This window comes from Somniosus microcephalus, chromosome 7, assembly GCF_052327205.1.
Source record: "Somniosus microcephalus isolate GS21.2 chromosome 7, FLI_Smic_1.0, whole genome shotgun sequence".
In the NCBI taxonomy this organism is placed as follows: domain Eukaryota; kingdom Metazoa; phylum Chordata; class Chondrichthyes; order Squaliformes; family Somniosidae; genus Somniosus; species Somniosus microcephalus.
The window spans coordinates 235,543,810-235,565,920 of NC_140993.1; the positions used below are offsets into that span (position 1 = coordinate 235,543,810).

Below are 22,111 nucleotides of genomic sequence, written 5' to 3' on the forward strand. Positions count from 1 at the left end.
TCTATAAAAGACTAATTGCCAGTTTTATCCAGATCCATTTTTTTATGTAGAAGCTGTGATAAAATAAGATTATGAACAATGTCGAGTTTGTTGAAATAAATATTTTACTATTTTATATTGCTTGGCCTTGGAACATTTTAAGATCACCTTAAATTGCAACAATAATATGCCAATGATAGTATTACTTGTTTAAAATAGATGCTAAGAAACTTACCCTTTGTACACTTTGTATTACAGCCACAAAGCAGATATTTTCATGGCTTTTCTGACAGATTTTCTTAGTTTGGAACTTCATGGTAAATACAATAATCAGCATCACTGTATGTTCCCTGTAGACCATTCTCATCAAAGGAAAATTAGTGTCACTGCTCTAAAGGATATTCATTATGTCACAGATGGAGAAGTAACTGTTAAATGCACTATTGCCACATGCTGGAAATAACAGCTTTTATCCCCATATGATCTAACACACATTTTTATAATCAGAGCGACTGCTGCTAATGATCGGAAGCTGCGCAGAAGCGTTCTGCGCATAAATCTGTGGTGGTTCTTTTCGGCCGGCCTCCCCCTCTACCCCGGCTCGTTTATGTTACATTTTATAAATGCCTGCCTTTGACCTGTTGTACAGGAAACTTTGGTTTATCCGGAGGTTGTATGGCCGGAAACCTCGATGTAACGGCAGAAATCAGCAGCCGTTTTGTTAGGTTTTTTTTCTTCTCCTAGCATTTTTTTAAACAGTCAGTCTCTGGAAAGCCTCTCTGAGGCTGTTGGTAAGCTACAGAGATGCTTCCAAGATACGGGCTGACTGTATACAAGCTGTTGCTAAGCAACAGTGTTTGTTGTCAGATACGGAGATGAAAACCTCCGTATCCTTCAACATTAGCGCTGGTCTGTCTGGAAGTTTTCATAGATCGGCATCGTGCCGGATATCGCGAAGTTTCCTGTAGTTTTGCTGTTTCTGCTTTGTTTCCCCAATGCCCGTGTGTCCTGAAGGCCTGCTTCGTTCTCAGTTCAATGGCAGTATGTTACGAGTACCAGTGCCTCTTGACACATTCAACTCCTCGCTCTGTTCATATTTTCCCTCCATTTTATACCAATTCACCACCTGTTGAATTCTCTTTCACCTTTATTTAACTCGTCTTTACTCTATCTCTTTTCACCATCCGCTCCCCTCCTTTCTCTCTGGAAGTGTTTTCTTTGTGATGGCAACAATTTTTTCTTTTCAGTTAGCGAACAACCAAAAAAACAGACTGCACATGCGCAACTACTTCAACTTTGTTGGCAGCAGTCGCTGCCTTTTCTAATACAGGAAAAGCCTTGATGCCACATTCAGATTCTTATGACAAAGGATCTTTAAATGATTTTAATGTTTGCTGCAAATGTATTTCATTTTTTCACACGCATCCTAAGCCCTTTGACATCTCATTCAACAAGCCATTCTACATGTGAGAATAGGTGGCGAGTCTGAGCAGGCTATTTACTGTAGGGAGGCAATGCAATTATGTCTGATCCTATCCTCACCTGATGTCCACGTTTCAACTTTCTAGCAGGAACTGTGGGTGGGATTGTCCCACGCCCTCAGTTTCGGAGCATTGAGACCAAATATAACAACTCGCTACTGCCTAGTTGACATTGGTTAACTCCCCATAGACCAGGAATCAAAACTGAGGTTCGTGGTCTTTGTTGCTTGGAACCATACCATATAATATTTCCCATTACACAACAAAACTTGCATCTGGATGTTCAATCCCTCACCAGGGTGGCCCACGGACCCTCCACTTCCATCAGTGGTCCAAACAGTTCCCGTCCAACACCAATCACCTCCATCTGGATGAACTTGTTCTCGTGTTGAACAACATTTCCTTTAATTCCATTCACTTCCTCAAGATAAAAGGTGTTGCTGTGGATACCCACATGGATCCTAACTATGCCCGTCTCTTTGTAGGATATGACAACATTCTTTGTTCCAGTCCTACTTCGGTCCTCTTCCTGATCTCTCTTTCTGTTACATGGATGACTGTCAGGGCTGCTTCCTGCTTGCACTGATCTCGAATTTAATCAATTTTGCTTTAAATTTCCACCCATCCCTTACTTTTACATGTTCCATCTTGGAAACTTGCCTTTTCCTAGACTTCTCTTTCTATCGCAGGGGATAGGCTGTCTGCTGCCATCTTTTACAAGCCAACTGACTCCCACAGCTACCTGGATTATTATACTTCCCACCCTGCTTCCTGTAAGAACCCTATTTCCTACTCCCAGTTTCTCTGTCTCTGCCGCATCTAATGATACCACCTGAGATCTGAAATGTCCTCCTTTTTCCTCAGCCAAGTATTCCCTTCCACCGTGGTTGACGGGACCTTTAATCGAGTCCAACCCATTTCCCGTAATTGTGTCTTCACCATTTCCTCTGCCTCTCAGAATCGTGATTGCATAATTGGGTTTCCCCCCTTGTTCTTACTTTCTACCCACCGGCCTCTGAATCCAACAAATTATTTTTTTCTGCCATTTCTGACACCTCTAAGTATATCTTCCCCTCCCCTCCTAACATTCCAAAGGGACCATTCCCTCTGACACCCTGGTTCACTCAATCACCCCAACCCCTGCTCTCTTTTTCATTCAAGCACAGGAGATATGAACACTTGGACAGTGGTGTGGGGGAGGTGAATGGACAAGGCCTCAAGTGCTCCTGTGTGAGACAATGATTTACATGTACTTCTCCCAGCCTAGTATACTGTATTTGTTGCTGACGGCTTGGTCACCTCTACATTGGGAGAAACAAAACGCAAATTAGGTGACCGTTCTGTTTGCAAATATGGCTCAGCGCTCCCTGTCGCTTGCCATTTCAATTCTCTGCCCACTCTCACTCTGACCTCTATCTTTGAGCTTTACTGAAACTGTAGAAGTGCAAAGTAAGCGCGAGTACCTCCTCTTTGACACTTTGGAGCCCTCTGGGCTTAATGTTAACTGTTGCAACTTCAGACTTTAACTAAAATTCCGCTTTTCTCTGGCAGTCGGCAATGTGGTATGGGTGTGCTGGTTTTTTTGGGGATGGCGGTGGGAGCGCGACTGGTACTTGGGGTGCCTTTTCGGAATACTACTGGTGGGATAGTCTGAACCCTTGGTGTTGGCCTGCTTCCGTTTTTTCTTCCACCAGACTCCCAGGCCACTAGAGCCTACTCTGCTTTATCAAATTTTTTAATATAAATGCTTCCATTGCTACCTATCCTCTTTAGCTATTCATGCCCTGTCTTATATATGACTTTTATTTCTTTAATTTCTCTCATGCCTCCTTTTATCTCCTGCTAACATCACATCTGCCATTATATCGCAATCTGTCTTCCCACCAAACGCCACCATTTTATTTATTTTTCTTTGTCTTTTTTTCCATTCTCTCTCTTCCCTTGTGTTTTTTAAATTCTGCTCACCTGTAGTATCTACTAGTTTTGAGAAAGGGCCAATGGCTTGAAACGTTGACTGCTATTTTTCATGGATGCTGCTGGACCTTTTTTGTTTATTCATGGGATGTGGGCACTGCTGCCTATCCCTAATGGCCCTTGAGAAGGTGGTGGTGAGCTGCCTTCTTGAACCGCTGCAGTCTGTGTGGTGAAGATACTCCCATAGTGCTGTTAGGGAGAGAGTTCCAGGATTTTGAGCCAGCGACGATGAAGGAGCGGTGATATACTTCCAAGTCAGTATGGTGTGTGATTTAGAGGGGAACTTGGAGGTGGTGTTTTCATGTGCATGCTGTCTTTGTCCTTCTAGGTGGTAGAGGTCATGGGTCTGGGAGGTGCTGTCGAAGAAGCCTTGGAGAGTTGCTGTAGTGCATCTTGTAGATGGTGCACACTGCAGCCACGTTGTGGATGGGGTGCCAATCAAGCAGGCTACTTCGTCCTGGATGGTGTCGAGCTTATGCGTGTTGTTGGAGCTTCACCCATCCAGGCAAGTGGAGAGTATTCCATCGCACTCCTGACTTGTGCCTTGTGGGTGGTGAAAAGGCTTTGGGGAGTCAGGAGGTGAGCCACTCACCACAGAATACCCAGTCTCTGACCTGCTCTTGTAGCCACAGTTATAAAGTTAACCATAGGAAACCAGTTAAGTTTCTGGTCATTGGTGCCCCCCCAGGATATTGATGGTGGTGGATTCAACAATGCTATTACAATTGAATGTCAAGGAGAGGTGGTTAGACTCTCTCTTGTTGGAGATGGTCATTGCCTGCCACTTGTGTGACACAAATGTTGTCCAGGTCTTGCTGCATCCGGGCACGGACTGCTTCATTGGGGCAGAAATTCGGGTCGGGGGCTTGCCGCGCGTGTAAGCCCCCGATCTGCACTTACCCGACGCGCCTGCCGTTCACCTCCAGGGACGACTGGAATTCCTTTTTGAAACAGAAGAATCCCGGGCAGCGTCTGACGTCACGCCGCCCAGGAGTGCAGCCAGCGCGAAGCCTGGAGCGCGCAGTGCAACTGAGACACGCCCCTTGAGGTCTCAGTTTAATAGGACACGCCCCCAATGTTTCTCACAAGCTGAAAAGCATTTTTACATGCAGAGCAGCATTTCAAATAGGTTTTTGGTATTTTTATGAAGCTTTTGGTAACTTTTATAAATTTTTAAAAACGTTTACGTTATTTTTGAAGAATCTGAAGTAGCTTTAAACAGAATTAAAGCAATTTAAAGACTTTTAAAAGCCCTGAGAATTTTTTTCATTCCATTTATTTATTTAGCAACGTCGTCGTCATACGTGTCTTCACACTGTTCCCTTTGGGGAACTGTATGAAGTGGTGGAAGGATTTATGGCCGTGATTAACGCCCATTCCGTGACCGTAACCATCTTTGAACCAGCCATTAGGGCGGTTAGTCCTATGGCGGGAGGGTTTTACGGGCTCCCACAAGCTATACAAGGAGGGGGGGCCACCCACACCCACGGACGCAAATATCCCACTGGATGTCAACCCAGAATTTAGAGCCGGAGCTCCGACTCCACTTGCCGGGACTGTCTGGAGTGGGTTCGAAACCCTACCCCGTCTGGCCCAGCGGCGGGGATCCTACCGCTACGCCAAAGGCCCACTCCAATTAGCAACGTGGAATGAGCACAATTCACGGCATTAAAAGAACTCACAATTGAACTGATGATGACCTCCGCAATCTCCTCAACGAGGTGGAGGCGCAGCGCCTGCTCATCATTAGTAATGAGAAGTCAAAGGCGCTGCAAAAAGGACAGATGATAGCTTGGTCTTTCAAGTGGCAGCATAGGGCTCCAGTCACGGGGAGGGAAAAGGCGCAGGAAACGTATGGGTGTCACCTTTTGCGCGGAGTGGGCCTTTTGCGTAGCGGTAAGCATCCCCGCCGCTGGGCCAGAAGGAGTAGGGTTTCGAACCCCGCTCCAGACAGTCCCGGCAAGTGGAGTCGGAGCTCCAACTATAAATTCTGGGTGGACATCCAGCGGGATACTTGCGTCCGCGGGTGTGGGTGGCCCCCCCCCCCCCCCTTCAGATGGGTTGTGGGAGCCCGTAAAACCCTCACACCATAGGACTAACCACCCTAATGGCTGGTATGAAGATGGTTATGGTCACGGAAGGAGCGTTAACGTGGCCAGAAATCCTTCCACCACTTCATACAGTTCCCGAAAGGGAACAGTGTGAGGATACGTACGACGATGACCTCTTGCGCAATGCACCTCCTTGGACCCTCAGTCGCAGATGCGAGGGGGCAAATCATGCAATTGTTAAATTTTTCATTTTATTGACATGTAAAATGTTGGCCCAGTAATTCCGTTCCAAACGCGTGAGTACGGTCGGGGTACTCGCGCGTCTGGCCGGAGGAAATGCCGGTTTTCAGCATGCAGCGCATGCGGGGAAAACCGGCATTTCCTGTCCTCTGAATGAAGGGGTTCAGAGGCAGAACGCGTGTGACTGCACAGGCAGCGCGTGCGCAGTAAAATTCGCCGGTTTCATTCATGCTTTCAGTGAAGTTAAGTCCTTACAACTTACACATGAAAAAAGCATGAGTACAGTTGCTCCAGAGGCTGCGGAGGAAGATACATTTTATCGTGGAGCTTCTGAAAGGCAATATTTTTGTTTGGGAAAGGGAGGAAAGTTATTTTAAGAAATGCTGAGGTAAGTTTTAAAGTTTATTTTTGTTTTTTAAAACGGGTTTTCAGTACTGTAGGTAGAAGGAGCAATTGTGGCTATGTGAATTGAATTTGCTGTGTTTATTAAATGTGAAAATGACTCCCAACATTTTTAAGAAAGAAACTTTTCATCAGTAATATATTCTTTTAAGTAATTATGTATGTCTGTATGTATTCCTTTGCGTATATGTATGTATATATTCCTTTACTTATGTGTATGAATGTATGTATTTAATTATGACTTTCAGAGGAAGTAACTTATTGGAAAATCATAATTAAATACATACATTCATACATGTAAAGGAATATATACATATACGTAAAGGAATATATACGGACATACATACATAATTACTTAAAAGAATATATTACTGATGAAAAGTTTCTTTCTTAAAAATGTTGGAAATGTTACATTACTCATTTTAGAACAGTCATTTTCACATTTAATAAACACAGCAAATTCAATTCACACAGCCACAATTGCTCCTTCTACCTACAGCACTGAAAACCCGTTTTATAAAAATAAAAAAAAATTAAACTTTAAAACTTACCTCATCATTTCTTAAAATAACTTTCCTCCCTTTCCCAAACAAAAATATTGCCTTTCAGAAGCTCCACGATAAAATATATCTTCCTCCGCAGCCTCTGGAGCAACTTTACACATGCTTTTTTCATGTGTAAGTTGTAAGGACTTAACCTCACTGAATCCATGAATGAAATCGCCGAAGTTCACTGCGCACGCGCTGCCTGTGCAGTCGCACGCGCTGTGCCTCTGAACCCCTTCGTTCAGAGGACAGGAAATGCCGGTTTTCTCCGCATGCGCTGTGCGTGCTGAAAACCGGCATTTCCTCCGGCCAGACGCGTGAGTACCCCGACCGTACTCACGCGTTTGGAACGGAATTACTGGGCCATTATCTGAGGAGTTGCGAATGGAACTGAACACTGCAATCATCAGCAAACATCCCCCGCCTTCTGATGGAGGGAAGGTCATTGATGAAGCAGCTGAAGATGGTCTAATCTAATATGTTGGTCTCTAATACATTCCATAAAGTTTTGCTAACCTGTTTAATGCAAAAATTTGGAGTCCATATCATTTGCATAAATATTTAGTAAATAGAATACACTTTGAGTCTTTAAATTTCTATTTTGTTTGATCAGTTTTGTTAACTGAAGCAAATATGAATGAGTTTAATCAACTAAGGAGATGCATCTTGAGGGAGCTTTGAGTTTTAGGCAAAATTAGTTAATTGAACCCTTTATAATTTATTGGAATGGTCACATTTGGAATATTGTCTTCATTTTTTGGCTACCCTAACTTCAGAATGATAATTTGTTGGAGAGAATTCAGAGAAGAGCACCAAGGATGAGTTGTGTACTTATGGCTCCAAGTTTGGAAAAGATTCACAACAAAAAAGAAAAAGTGGAAAAATAATCCAGGTCTTTTAAGATGCTACAAGGCATCAATAAAGCATATGTGAGGAGGCTATTAAACTTCAAATTATGATTACAGTATTTGGTCTCTCAAAAATGTCAAGTGAGATGAGCTTAAAAGTGTGGATTAAACGCCTATCAAATGCTAATGCTATGCTGATTCACTCCTTTAAAAAGGAACTTGGCAAATACTGGGTTACAAATAAATACAGGTGGTTGAATACTCTGGAGTGCAAATTAATTCTCTTGATGAATCATGGAACTGTCATCTGGAATACTGTGTAGTGCTGTTGTGACACCTGCTAATTGTACTATTTTAATTTTGTGTAGAATGAATTGAAAACATCCAACTCTCAATGGGGCTGTCTTTAAATGAGAGAGAACTGTTTTACATATAGCACAACACTTTAATGTGAACACTGACTGTGTCAAGGTTGAATAATGTTTAATATTCTAGAATTTTTGGCAAGTTTCTGCAGAGGTTCTGGAGAAAATTCAGAGTTTGTTAACTTGGAAGTCGTGCGTTTTGGTTCTTCAGCTCCCTCAGGAAATTAAATAGCCAGGGAGAGCCCATGATTGTGCCCACACTTGTTCTGCTGGAAACGGTTAGAGTGTTGAATGTATTTTTTCATTCTGTTCTTAGGGTCGTCTTGTCTACTTGCACAGTTTACCACATTTGTAGTCCATACGTTACATTGCACTGTCCCCTTCCGTAGATTATGTTGCAACACTCGTGTTTCAGCAATCTGCTGAATGACAACAATTTAAAATTAGCCCATGGAAGCATTTACATTTTGAAAAGTACAATCCAAGTCATCTAAATAAGATGACTTGGTGTACCATGTTGTAAATGTTCAATGTGTGCACAATTGGAGTCATCTGTGACCATATTTGAATGCAAGTTTGCGTCAGTTCTGCATTAATAGAATTGGAAGAATTGTGTGATTTTATATGACAGAATTCAGATAATTCAAGTAATTATTTCAGTGAATTGCAGATATTTTTTGGAAACTGTCATTCACTTTACAGGAATTATCTAATAGATTATTTTTAGGTTAATCAGCTGGACTTTTACGTACAGTGTCACTTTTGCCAGTAGTAAAATGTTGGTTCTGAATTCCTATACGGCATGTGTGTTGAACTGTTTTGTTCATCAGTATCCTTGTATGAAGGTTCTGTGTGTTTGCAATTGTTAAATTAAATGCAAATGCTCAGTAAATTTTTACACAACCGAGTAACCGTGTTCTTCTCGAGCCTTTATCAGCTATATTTGATGTGAAAATGCAATCAAAAACAAGGTAGAGATTCATTTTTAATGTCATTTAATGTATAAGTGTTGCAATCTCTAGATGTCCAAAATGGGTTAATTACATGTTTTAGAAAACTGGACAGTCAAACAAATCCAGCGATTTCATTGCAGCATTTAATAGTGTAATCCCAAAACTGTCTAATATCATTGCAGTTCCTTGGCCTACACTTTCACATTTTGGAATTTGATGATTACTTCATTCTTAAACTTCTCCTCTTCACGGCCTGTGCACTCTGAGCTCTAGTTGAAGAAAGAATTAAGCCACAGCTATAGAAATTTCCATCTGCTCTGTCAATGCTGCTTTGTATCCAGCCAACCCAAAGTGCTAAATTGTCTTTAGAGGTGGAAACTTTGATTTTCTTTCCTTTCTCCCTGTCACTAGCCACCTCACTTTTATTTAGTTCTGTTTCTGGTGACCTAGACATATTGTCCACTGATAATTCAAAGTCTTTTTTTCTTTGCACTAAAAAATTGAATTAACCAATAATTTGAAGTAAGTAATGTAAATATCACAAAGTGGGAAATTAGTGCTTGAAAAATAAGAATTTGAATTAAGCAACTTTAACTCCAGTGAAGTAGACGGTATTAGCTCTTCACTATAATTATGGCAAATTCTAAACATAAGAATTTAAAACTAGATCTGTGCATTCGTACACAGTAAGATTGTGATCGCAATTAAGTTCAGCCATTTAAAAAAAAAAAAATGGATAGATGTTTACTGCTCCCATTCCAAGTTGGTCTTTTGAGAATTGAATGTTTTCAACTGTTCCATAAAATATTAAATGCTGCAATTAAGATTGGACACAGATGCACTAGACAGTATTCTCTATGGGATTTAATTTGCTGTTGCTTAAATCCGAGGCTTCATTGTGTGAGTTAACTAGGGAATTGTATAATGTGTCAACGTGTGCATTTAACTTACTGGGTTTATACCTATTCTGTACCTTCCCATTCCCTAGATGGCATTTGGTGGGGGTGTGCTGAGAAGTTAGTATTTGGTTGCTGATTACAATCTTCAACACTTCCATCTCAATGGGAATCATGATTGTTATGTACAAAATATACTGACACCTCGTGCCAACTTTATTCTGGCATGTCTAACTATAAGCATCTGTTGGGTTATGCTCTGTGCTCTGGTCAAATGAGATTTTTTGTTCTCTGCGCACAAGGATTCATGACTCAATCCTTGAGTAAAATGTCTCAACACTGCTAGGAAACCGTACTGACTAGGTGTGTTATGAATGTTTATTGTTCCAGTGGCTTTTTTTTTAAGTGCCAGTTTCACCTTTTGATGAGATGAGCAGTTCCTTGTGATGTTTTACTGATCTATCACAGCTGAATGGAGCGAAGCCGATTACCACTTCAAAGAAAATCGTTTCAGTGGTTGCAGTCGCAGAGCTTCCACTGGGCTTACCGCTGCATACATTTGTCAAGATAATTTTTCCATTATGAAAGCCCTGATGCTTTTGCATTGTCTCTAACTTTTTTTTCTTCAAAATTTTGACATTTATATCTCTTGTTGGGTGGAGGCACATTAGGAACTTGTTCATGGTGCTAGACAGATGAAATGGCATTGCAGTGGTTTCCCCCAGTGATCTTTTGAGTGCATATGAATGAAAGGGAAGAGTAAAAGTTGGAAGTGTTGAAGCCAAAGGGGAAAAAATAAATTAACAAAGAGAAATTATAATTAATTAAAAAGGGAAAAGTATGAAAGAGAAGATGGATACCCTCTCTGACTCAAACATGCCTACTTTTATTGAGTGTATACTAGAAAATGAACACCACCCTAAGTACCTACCATACACTGTGAAACATATTTGACAGTACAGTATAGTTTGATCTGGATTTGTAATCTTTGATTTGAAATTTAGCTATAAATTAGTTGTTTAACTCTACAATCTGCAAATGTTAACTGATCTGTTTGCTTTCTTGAAAAAGTTACAAATCTTTAGTCAAAATGTATTCTAGTTGTACAGTTCAAAAGACTACCAAGGCTGTTTTTTTTCCGTCAAACTTTAAGTTTGCACAGCTGAAAGAGGAAAATATGCCATTTGTATACGTTATTGTGGATGAGATGTTTTCCCATTAGTCAACCTAGCTTTATAATACTTTTTAATAGGCTTGCATTAGATAAACTTGCCAGTAAATACTTTTCCGTTAACTTAAAAATGGATATTTGGGAAAAAAATCTGAAGTAGTGCTTGTCTCCATCCAGTGCTATGCATTCCTTTCCCCTCCTTTCCCTTAGCGATATAACATTGTGTTGGTGGAGATTCTGATTTACACTTAGCTGGCGTCTGCAACAAGCTGGTTTAAAAGCATGGCAATCAAGATCCTTTATGGATGTTCATCTAGATCAAAAACAACTTTCCATCTAGTAACAGCTTGGTATACTTAGTTGCACCAGCCACCCAGTAACGTGGCTTCTGGTTGATGTCAGTCGAGTTGGAATTGTGCCTGCATCTTGTGTATTGTGGGAGTTCCTCAGGAGTAATGTGGGATTTCCTCAGGAGCACAACACAGCCATTCCATTCACATTTCTATTTGCAGATTTTTTTTTAATGCATGTTTTTGAAGTTAGCTCGAGGACACCTAGCTATGAAAGTACTTGTATAGTGCTGTTCTCTAGTGGTTAGTTGTATTAGGTTTGAAAAAATGTAAGTGAATTATCCTTCTCAGATTAGCTGATTATAGATTTAAGTACTTGTGCAAGCATTTGAAAAAGCCAGTTGTAAGCCAGATGTGCAACTTTTGTGGTTTTTACCTCCCATTTTCCCCTCTAGGTGTTGCCTCTGAATTTGGAGTCCGAGGTTATCCAACTATCAAATTGTAAGTAAAGGATTAAAGTATTTTTCATCTTGCGCTGTACACACTTGCTTTCTGTCTACTAGGATACTGTCGTTGGCATCCGTTATGATATCGTGCACCCATGAAGCACAAGTGCAGCTTATTTGAATTAGAAATTGAAGGGGCTGCACATGTAGAAATTATTCCAGCTGCTAAGGAGCACATTTCATCAACTGTATTCCAGCTTCATTAGTCAATTCTCTTTGAAAATGGCAGCAAGTAGCATTTTATATATCAAAACAATTACTAAGTGCAGGAGATTTTTTTGTCTTGTTTGAGCACCAATCTAGGTATGCTGTCCAATCTACCAACATACCAATTTTAACAATTTCTCTAACCAAGGGCAGAAGTTGGGCAGAATGTGGGTAATAATGATTTGAACCAAAACTATACTGTGTATGGCAAACCAGGTTAGTGAAGCTATAAAAGCTAGCATCAGTGACCTCGGTATTAAGTTCAAATGATAGGGATGTAAGGAAAATAAGAAAAGTCTGAAGAGGATTATATGGAGAAAGAATGGTTGGGTTGGCAGAAAAACATATATTGTGTATGCATGCAGTGCTGAAGGTAATGGGCCAAATCAGTTGGAGGGAGGCAACGTGAAGGAATAGTCTACTTGGCTTGCCTTCACTAATCTACCTGTCCACGATAGGATTGTTAGGAATCTAACCCGCAGGCCTTGGCACTCCATCGTTAATGTGGCACTACCGCAGTGGTTAGTGGAACAGACTAAGGACAACTGTAGCATCATTCCCCACTTTTATATTCCAGCCCTCTTGAGATAAAGGCCAACATTCCATTAGCCATTGTGATTACAAGCTAGTGCACAGGTACTAAGTGTTTATTTGTGTACGTGGGCATCTAAACCCCTTTGCTACTCCACAGGTCCTTGTGTCTCACCATTAAGAAAATATTCTGTTTTGTTTGTCTCTGATCTGAAGTGGGTGACCTCACACTTCCCCACATTGAACTCCATCTGCCAAAATTTTGCCCACTCACTTAATGGCCCAGAAATTCGGGTCTCCACAGGTGAGTACGCGCTGGGTACTCGCCCGTAGGCCGAATGGAAGTGCCGGTTTTCTGCATGCGCGGGAAACCGGCACTTCCGATCCTCTGAACGAAGGGGTTCAGAGGTCGAACGCACGCGCAGGAGAGGCTGCGCGTGCGCTTTGAACTTAGGTTTTTTTTGCAGGTTTTCCCGGGATCGTAAGCCTGCAGTATTTAGACATGTTAAAAGCAGGCGTAAGGCCTGCTTTTTACAAGGTAAGTGGTCAATTAATTAAAATTAAAACATTTTTTCCACAGGTTTATTATTTTTAAATACTTTAAAGCCAGGTAAGTTTATTTTTAGCGCCGTTAGAATATAAATTATTTTTTTCAAAAATTTAAATTATTGTTTAAAAGTTATTTAATGTAATTTATAGTTTATTTAAAAAGTGATTTTTAAAAATTTATTTGAAGGTTTACTGCTATTTTGGGGCCGTAGTATTCATAAGTTTTGATAGGTCTTCCTGTCAATCTTATGAATGGGCTTTTCCCTCCTCCGATTGGCTGTCCATGGCTCACGTGATCCCAGGGGACGCATCGCACTAACTACAGCCCTGGGACACGCAAGCACAGCGCGTCGGCAGCTGGGCCAGGCCCCGGAGCGGAATTCCACGGGAGCCCACAGCTCAACTGCCGGCGCGCAAGGTAAGTGCAGGTCAGGGGCTTGCACCCGCGGGAAGCCCCCGACCACAATTTCTGGGCCAATCTGTCTCTGTCCTTTTTGTAACGTCCTGCTTCCATCTATACAACTTCCTATGCCCCCCTAACTTAGTGTCATCTGCAAACTTGGATTTACAACACACTTCCTTCATTTACTATATTGTGAAAAGCTGAGGCACCAGTACAGATCCTAGGGAACACCACTTGTCACATCCTGCCAATCAGAGAACAAACCCTTTATCCTGACTCTGTCTCCTGCCTCCCAATCAATTACCAGCCCACATTACAAGGTTACCTCTAATTATGTGCACTTTCATTTTTGATCATTTTTGCCAAACCTTATCAAATACCTTCTGGAATTCCATATGGACATCCACTATCCACCATGCCAGTAACCTCAAAAAAATTCAACTAGACTAGTCAGACATGACCTATTCTTCACAAATCCATGCTGACTGTTTTTGATCAGCTCATAGTTGTCCAAGTGCTCAAATCCTCCCCACAACTGATGTCAAACTGACAGGCCTATAGTTACCTGGTCTCTTCCCTCCCTCCCATCGTAAACAATGGAGTGACATTTGCAATTTTCCAATCCATAGACTCATTTCCTGAATCTAGAGAGCTTTGCGAAATTATGACGAACGCATCTGCAATTTCTTCACCTATTTCTTTTAATATCCTGAATTGGAAACCATCAGGTCCTAGAGATTTGTCAACCTTGTGTCCCATTATATTTTACTTATATTGAACCCACTAAGTTCCTTCCCTTGGCTTACTTTTAGGTTCTCTTGTACTGCTGGTATTTTGTCCTGTTTCCACTGAGAAAATGGGTACCGAGCACTCATTTTAAAAAAAGTCTGCCATTTCCGTATCCATTATGGGGAGTAGGAGAAACAGTTTTACTCGGAGTGTTGTGAAGCTGTGTCCTGCACTACCAGAGTTAGTGATTGAAGCAAAGACCTTACTAACATTTAAGCATAGGTTAGATAGGTGTAATAAAGGGGTAAGGGAACAGGGCAGGCACAGGATTAGGACTACTGCTCATTTGGAGAATAAATACCATCAAAGTTGGGCCAAATGGCCTGTTTGTGTTCATTCTGCATAAACGCCAACAAGACTATGTCCGTCCACCGCCTCCTGACCTTTAGTGGCACCTCCATCACTGTGTCCCCCATCATCAACATCCTACTCAATTGGGGTCTCAAAAAGGGAAGAAAGGCCGACTTGCAATTATATAGCACGCATCTCGATGTCTAAAATTACTTTGTGCACAGTTAAAACATCAAAGTATAGTAATACTTCAAAGTATAGTAATTCTCATGTCGGTGTATTTAATAATCTGATTCTACATTTATAAAAATAAACTTTGAATCCTGCTTCCCCCTGCCTGCAGATATTTCCATGAACAACACAAATGTCAGTCTTTCAGATTGGTTATCCTAGTGATTCTAGCACAATAACTACTGTACAGTGCAGCTCTGGCTCCTAGACTTTTCATTTTAAAACTTATTTTTTGTAGCTCTTAAACATTCGTTGCTATGTTGAATTTTTTATTTACTTGCCTGAAGTTCCTGTACTAATGCAATATATCTGAATTGGCAGCAGATAGATATGCATGTATGGCCAGTTTTGCAATTAATAACTTGCAGGATTTCAGTTGAAAGATTACTTTGACATTCTTCCTACAGTAAGGCTAAGGTATGGTGATTGTCTGGCAGACATTCACCTAAGCTGATACCTGAGGTTTTAGTCATGAGAGTATTAGAACAGAGAGTTAAGAAGAGATCTAGTAGAGATGTCAAGCTTATGTGAGGTTTAGCTGAGGTGAATAGGGAAGAACTATTTCCATTGATTGCCGAGTCAATAACTAGAATGCACTGATTTTTAAAACCATCACCACAAAAATAATGGGAGAGGTTTGGAGTTTTTTTATGCAGAAAGCTTTTAGGATATAGAATACTATGCCAGAAACCGTGGTGGAAGCAGAATCCATAATAGCTCTTAAAAGGAAAGTGGCTAAATATTTGCAAAATTAAAATTTGGAAGGGTATAAGTAGAGGGCAGAGTGAAACTTGGTGGATAGTTCTTTGAGAGCTGATGCAAGTGTGATGGATTGAATACCCTCCTTCTGTGCTGTAAAATTCTATGATTTAATGGAGTTTTTTATGATCTGTTGTGTTTACTGAAGGATATTTGGAACTGCTGAATGCTTGTTTATGTAGTTCTAAATAGGACATTTTCTTTCATTTCTTTATCATTTTGGATTTTTACTCAGATTTAATGATGTAACAGGTAATGATTTTTATCTGCACTGATATTTTACATTGCCAATTGTTCAATAATTCGAGGCTACTGCCCTCCCTGTACATATTACAACGTGAAGTATAAGCAGATGCTCATGGTAAGGGAAAGGTGAAAGGATATTGGTACTAATTGTTTGGTAACTTTTTAAATGGGCTCTGCTGGTAACCATCTTGTGTAAATAAAATTTAGATTTCTTGTGGCACTGCCTACAGGTAGTCCAGGATCTAGAGCCCACTGTGTATACCTTTTAAAATACTTCTGTGCTCTTAAAAGTATAAAAATGCCTCTAATCCAGGTTTACTTTATTTTATTCAGTGGAAATAATCAGGCAAATCTCCCCACTAGCATGCCAGTGCATCGTGAGCTCCAACTTGATTGTTAGGATCATCTCTACCATCACCACCTTATTGACACTACCCCCACCCCCCCTGCAGTTGCCACTCACTTAAGTTCCTGAGCCTATGCTACTTCATCGCATTGTGCTTTGAATTGGTATGATGCATGCTAAGATTTGTCGTCCTGACCACTAGGAACTACAGCAGTGGGGCTAGTATGTTGCAGGTGGTACTAAAGCTAATCCCCAGCACTCGAGTTGGTGACCATTGGGAGTGCAGGGAGTTGGGGGTATGATAGTGGGGAGATTTGGAATGAGACTTCCCTAATTATTTCCATTGTTCAAAATGAGATGAACTTGGATTCCAGCCATTTTTAACCTCATCTATACTTTTAAGTGTGCAGCAATGTTTTTAAGGGAATGCATGAATAACTCATGGTGACTGTATGAACCAAAAGTTGTTACAATCACAAGAGTTACAAATTGTATTCTACCAATCAGACTTGATGCTACAGATGCAAGATTTTTATTAACAATATAAAGGAAAAGGAAAGACTTGCATTTATATAGAACTTTTCACAATCAAGGCGTCCCAAAGCGCTTTTCAGCCAATTAAGTACTTTTGAAATATAGTCACTGTTATAATGTAGGTAAACGCAGCAGCCAATTTACGCACAGCGAAGTCCCACAAACTGCAATGACATACATGACTCGACGGTGTGTTTTATAAACATAACTGGATTGATTGCCTGTCACATCCAAAACCTCCAAGTTAATTTGAGAGTATTTATTAAAACTACGTGAGGGTTTGTGAATACAGCATTCTTAAATGCATTACTGAAGTTGAAAATGAAAAATTAACTTTGTAATGTATCAAGTGTCTTAACAGCAATATAGATCTAATTGAGATGGTAATATCTGTTCTAAAATAATAGTGAACTCCGCATGTAGGTTGTTGGTAAACCCTGCACTTTTGCATTCATTTAGGTTCTGCGTGTGTTCTCTATTGAAGTTAATCTACCATACTTCACTCACCTGTAGAACAAGATGATGGTTGATGAACAATTGTAAAATATCGCAGTTCAAGATTTTCAAGATTTTATTTATTAACTTAGGTTAAAAGGAGACCTTGCATACAATTACAGAGGACCTCGTACCAAAGAGGATATCATTGAGTTTTCTAACAGAGTGTCCGGGTAAGTGAAATCTCCTATTTTCCCTTGAAATTTTTAATTATAAGAAACTTGTTCATCAGTCTGCATTGTGATGCTGTTCAATTCATCCTGCAGTGTGACAGAGCATTTCCATTTATCCAAGCTCTAGCCATTTGAGAGTTTTTTGTTTAGTGTACCTTTTATCTATTTCAAAACTCTTATCAATTTAGTATTCAGAGTGCTTATGACTCAAATCATACACTGAAGAAATGAGATAAGAGAAATATAACCCAGGATACAGTAATACGACTCCTTTAATTTTAATATGCCAATTGTGCTCTCCCTGAGGTGCTATATAAATGCAAATTGTTGTTATTGCTGTGTCTATCAGACAAGATCAAGCACCTGTTGTTTCCCTTTGCTCCAATGAAGCAGTTTCATTAATGGGTAGAAAACATAACCATGGGGGTGGAAGGACAGTACTCACTTTTTCACCTGTCTTTTAACTGAATTCAGTGGGAGTTCCCTTGGGTTTGATTCCTTTTGGTGTAATAGTTGAAATGAGGAGCTGATTGGGAAAAAAGGGAGAATACTAGAAAGAGAAAGGCCAGATTTCAAAAGCTTAATTCAGATAAAGTTTGTGTGTGAAAGAGGGGGGGTTGGGGGGGGAAAGGCAATACTGACTAGACACCTGTTGTAGTGTTTTGTTTTCTATAAGCTCCAGAAAGCATAATAATCAGAGTGTCTTTTCTCATCTGAATTTCAATTAATTTTTCAAAATAAAACACAAGTTGGATTTTGAATTAAACCGCCTGTGTCACCTATATTTTGTTGGGTAGAAAATGTAAAGATTCTAATTACTGACACCTGTGAGACAGACAGCTAGGGAGACACCAAGAAGGGATGGACAGTTCCTTTCCTCCTAATTTGAGGTTTTTTTTTAAATCGAGCAAGTTGAATTTTGAGAGCAAATCAAATCTCTTGAGAGAAGCAGATAGGAAGTTAGGGGCAGAGGATAAGGGGGGCCTCTTGCCAACAACCCTTGGGATTTTTGGATATTAAGGGATATGGGGATATTGCAGGAAAGTGGAGTTGAGGTAGAAGATCAGCCATGATCTTATTGAATGGGCTCGAGGGGCCGAATGGCCTACTCCTGCTCCTATTTCTTATGTTCTTATTGAAGGGAGATCTAATGTGAGGGAAGTGAAGGGTACGCATAGTTCAAAAAGGAAGAAATGGGAGGGGGGGAATCATGCATGATGAATTGAACCAGTGAGGGTTGTAGGCCACATTTCCCTGAAACCCCCATTGGAAAATGCTGTCTGAAGCACTCGTGGTTCCTTTTCCCACCACCCCTCACCCCCCCCGCCCGAGAAGAAAAGAAAAATAGAAGAAAAAGTATAAAAGACAGAGAAAGAAACCGCAACAGAGACATCAGAAATGATTAAGAAAGAGGCACCATATTCTCTGACTTGGCATGTACAACACCATGGGAGATACTACTAATCTATAAAAAGGAATGGTGTGTCTAAAATTTAAAGTAACTAATAGATTACTGTTATATCCCATAAAACCAATAATCTTTTAACAATCTATAATAATTAAATGTATTTTGTTTTTTCTCTTTCCTCTCTTTCCCACACCTCACCATTGATATGTACCAATTCTAAACCAAATGATTTGTTTTAAGCTTGCTCAAGGACATCTGTTATCAGCTGCTAGGAGCTTGTCACTTCTAGTGCACTTCTACCATAATGCTGGGAGTGCAGCAGAGGGGAGCAGGAATTAGGCTAGGCTCTGAGATCCAGTTCTCTATCTTGCATCAAAGATTCTTTTGGTCTTTGGGGCAGAGCATCTTCGGAGGCTAGTATGCCAAGATGTGAAATGTATACTGAGATTTTCTATGGTGGTTGTAGGGCCCACATGGGTGTCCAGGATCATGACAGCCTTACAAAGATAAATTTGTACTATCGATTTTCCTATGTATTTCCTTGTCAGCTCCTTAGCGCAGAATAACTCTTGTTATTTATCTCTGTCCCTTTCCGATTATGCCTTTTTGCATGGAAATGTACCCTCTGCAGCATTTTGTACCTCCCATTAACTGCGTAATAATCTGTGGCCAAAGGGGCAGGTGGGTGGGGTGCTTGGGTTGACGTGCGCTGCCTGCGCTTGGCTTCCGCCTGCTCCCGGCGAAGAGACTCGGTGTTCGGCGCCTTCCTGGATGCTTCTCCTTCACTTTGTGCGGTCTTGGGCCAGGGATTCCACCCAAGCACCCCACCCACCCGCCCCTTCGGCCACCGTCTGCCCCACCTGTGACAGAGACTGTAGGTCCCGCATTGGACTCCTCAGTCACCTGCAAACTCCTTCTTAATATGGAAGCAAGTCATCCTCAGTTCCGAGGGACTGCCTAAGAATAATCTGTACATTTCAGAGGGCATGAAGAGTCAAGCATACAGTGTTGGAATTGGTCACATTTGGCCACACCAGGCAGGTTCCCTACTGGAAGGTTATTCGCAAACAAGTTGGGTTTTTTACGAAAATCTAAGTTTTCTGCTGCCAGTCCACAAATTGCTAAATTTATTAAATTTATTTTCACAATGTGGTTCTAGGTTGCTAGTCCAGTATCATAACCACTATATACCCTACCCCCAGGGTCTTGGTGTTATAGAATTATAGAATCTTGCCGCGCAGAAGTAGGTTATTCGGCCCATCGTGCCTGTGCTGGCTCTTTTGAAAGAGCTATCCAATTAGTACCACTCCCCTTGCTTTTTCCTTATAGCTGTGCAAATTTGATCTTTTCAAGTGTATATCCAATTCCATAGAAACATAGAAGATAGGAGCAGGAGTAGGCCATTCGGCCCCTCGAGCCTGCTCCGCCATTCAATGAGATCATGGCTGATCATCCAAATTCAGTACCCTGTCCCTGCCTTCTCCCCATATCCCTTGATCCCTATAGCCTTAAGAAATATATCCAACTCCTTCTTGAATATATTTAATGAATTGGCCTCTACTGCCTTCTGTGGTAGAGAATTCCACAGGTTCACCACTCTCTGGGTGAAGAAATTCCTCCTCATTTCTGTCCCTTATGAAAGTTATTATTGAATTTGCTTTCACCACCCTTTTAGGCAGTGCATTCCAGATCATGACAACTCTCAGTGTAAAGATATTTCTCCTGATCACCCCTGTTGTTTTTTGCCAATTATCTTATCTTTGCCAGTGGAAACCGTTTCTTCGTATCTACTCGATAAAAACCCCGTATAATTTTGAGCACTTCTATTAAGTCACTTTTTACTGTTTTGTGTCACCTGAAAACTTTGAAGTTATGACCCCTATACCCAAGTCCGGGTCATTACTATGTATAAAAAAGAGTATGTTATGCTAGTGACCACTAATGTAAGTACTCCTGCAGTCTTAGGGATGGTCATTTGAAAACAGGCAATCCGTGCTGCCCAATATAACTGTGCCCAAATGTTCCCCTGTTTGGGTAAGCACAATGATGCAACACACTGGAGCACTAGCCTACTCAGAACAGGGGTACAAGCCATGGTTTCTTGTATAGAAAGAAGAGGAATTTGAGCAATTGTTCCTCATTCACCGAATTGCTGACCTTCGCTATAAGAACATAAGAAATAAGAGCAGGAGTAGGCCATACGGCCCTCCGCCATTCAGTAAAATCATGGCTGATCATCTGCATCAACTCGACTTTCCGGCCCAATCTCCATATCCCTTGATTCCCCTAGAGTCTAAAAATCTATCTATCTCAGCCTTGAATATACTCAAAGGGGGAGAAATTGGGTGAGTAGCGCCACCTGTTAGCGCCTAAAGAGGCAGCCAGTGGCTGTAGTGCCACTGGCTGCGCCTCCCGCGATATTCAGCAGGGGCGCTAATGGTGGCGTTAGCCTGTTGCGCTGCGCCGCCACTGATGACTTCATCGGTGTGTGCAGCGCCCCATTCGCGCCCCGATCGCGATATTTGGTAGCGAACGGCGCCGTTTGCTACCCGTGCCCGGTTCATGGGGCCTTACTGCGCTGGCAGAGGCGCAAGTTAAGGTGGCGGTGCGGGGCGGCCGGTTTTTTCAGCGGCCGCCTGCCAGCACCTCCGTCCCCGGCCTCCAGATTCCCCCCCCCCCCCCCCCCCCCCCCCAACCCGGGCGGCATTGCCGGCTGTTTCCCGAGAGCCCGGCACTTCTCCACGGTGCCGGGCTCTTTTGCCGGCACTCGCGATCGGGGTTCGCGCTGCTGCAGGCCCCTCCCCCTTAACAATGGGAGGAAGGCCTGCAGTGCCGCAGCGTGTGGTGCTGCGGCACGTTGCGCTGCGAAATTCACTTTCAGCGCCCTAAGAGGGACGCGGAGCGCCTCGAGCCGCGCCCCGTCTCCCTCTAGGGGCACTGAGGCTGAATATCTGACGATCACTACTGCTCCGAACGCTGCGCAAAAATCTGCACCCAGGCGAACTTGGCGCCAGTTTGGCGCCTCACCCCAATTTATAGGCCAAAGACTCAGCATTCACAGCCCTCTGGGGCAGAGAATTCCAAAGATTCACAACCCTGAGTAAAGAAATTCCTCCTCATCTGTCTTAAATGGCCTACCCCTTATTCTGAGACTATGCCCCCTAGTTCTAGACACTCCAGCCAGGGGAACCAACCTCTCGGCATCTACCCTATCAATCCCCTTCAGAATCTTGCATTTTTCAATGAGATCACCTCTCAGTCTTCTAAACTCCAGAGAGTATAGGCCCATTCTACACAATCTCTCATCATAGGACAACCCACTTATCCCAGGAATTAATCTAGTGAACCTTCATTACACTGCCTCCAAGGCAAGTATATCCTTCCTTAGATAAGGAGACCAAAACTGTGCACAGTACTCCAGGTGTGGTCTCACCAAGGCCCTGTACAA

The 22,111-nt window shown here is 41.8% G+C and overlaps 1 protein-coding gene across 2 annotated transcripts in view; it reads left to right on the forward strand.

Moving 5' to 3' along the window:
* Window positions 1–22,111, forward strand: part of tmx3b (thioredoxin related transmembrane protein 3b) — a 151,145-nt gene that overhangs the window by 30,346 nt on the left and 98,688 nt on the right. For both annotated transcript variants that reach the window (XM_085993443.1, XM_085993442.1), the window contains exons 5-6: window positions 11,651–11,696; window positions 17,175–17,255. In XM_085993443.1, the coding sequence (XP_085849569.1) occupies window positions 11,651–11,696; window positions 17,175–17,255 (127 nt within the window). The remainder of the gene's footprint in view (window positions 1–11,650; window positions 11,697–17,174; window positions 17,256–22,111) is intronic.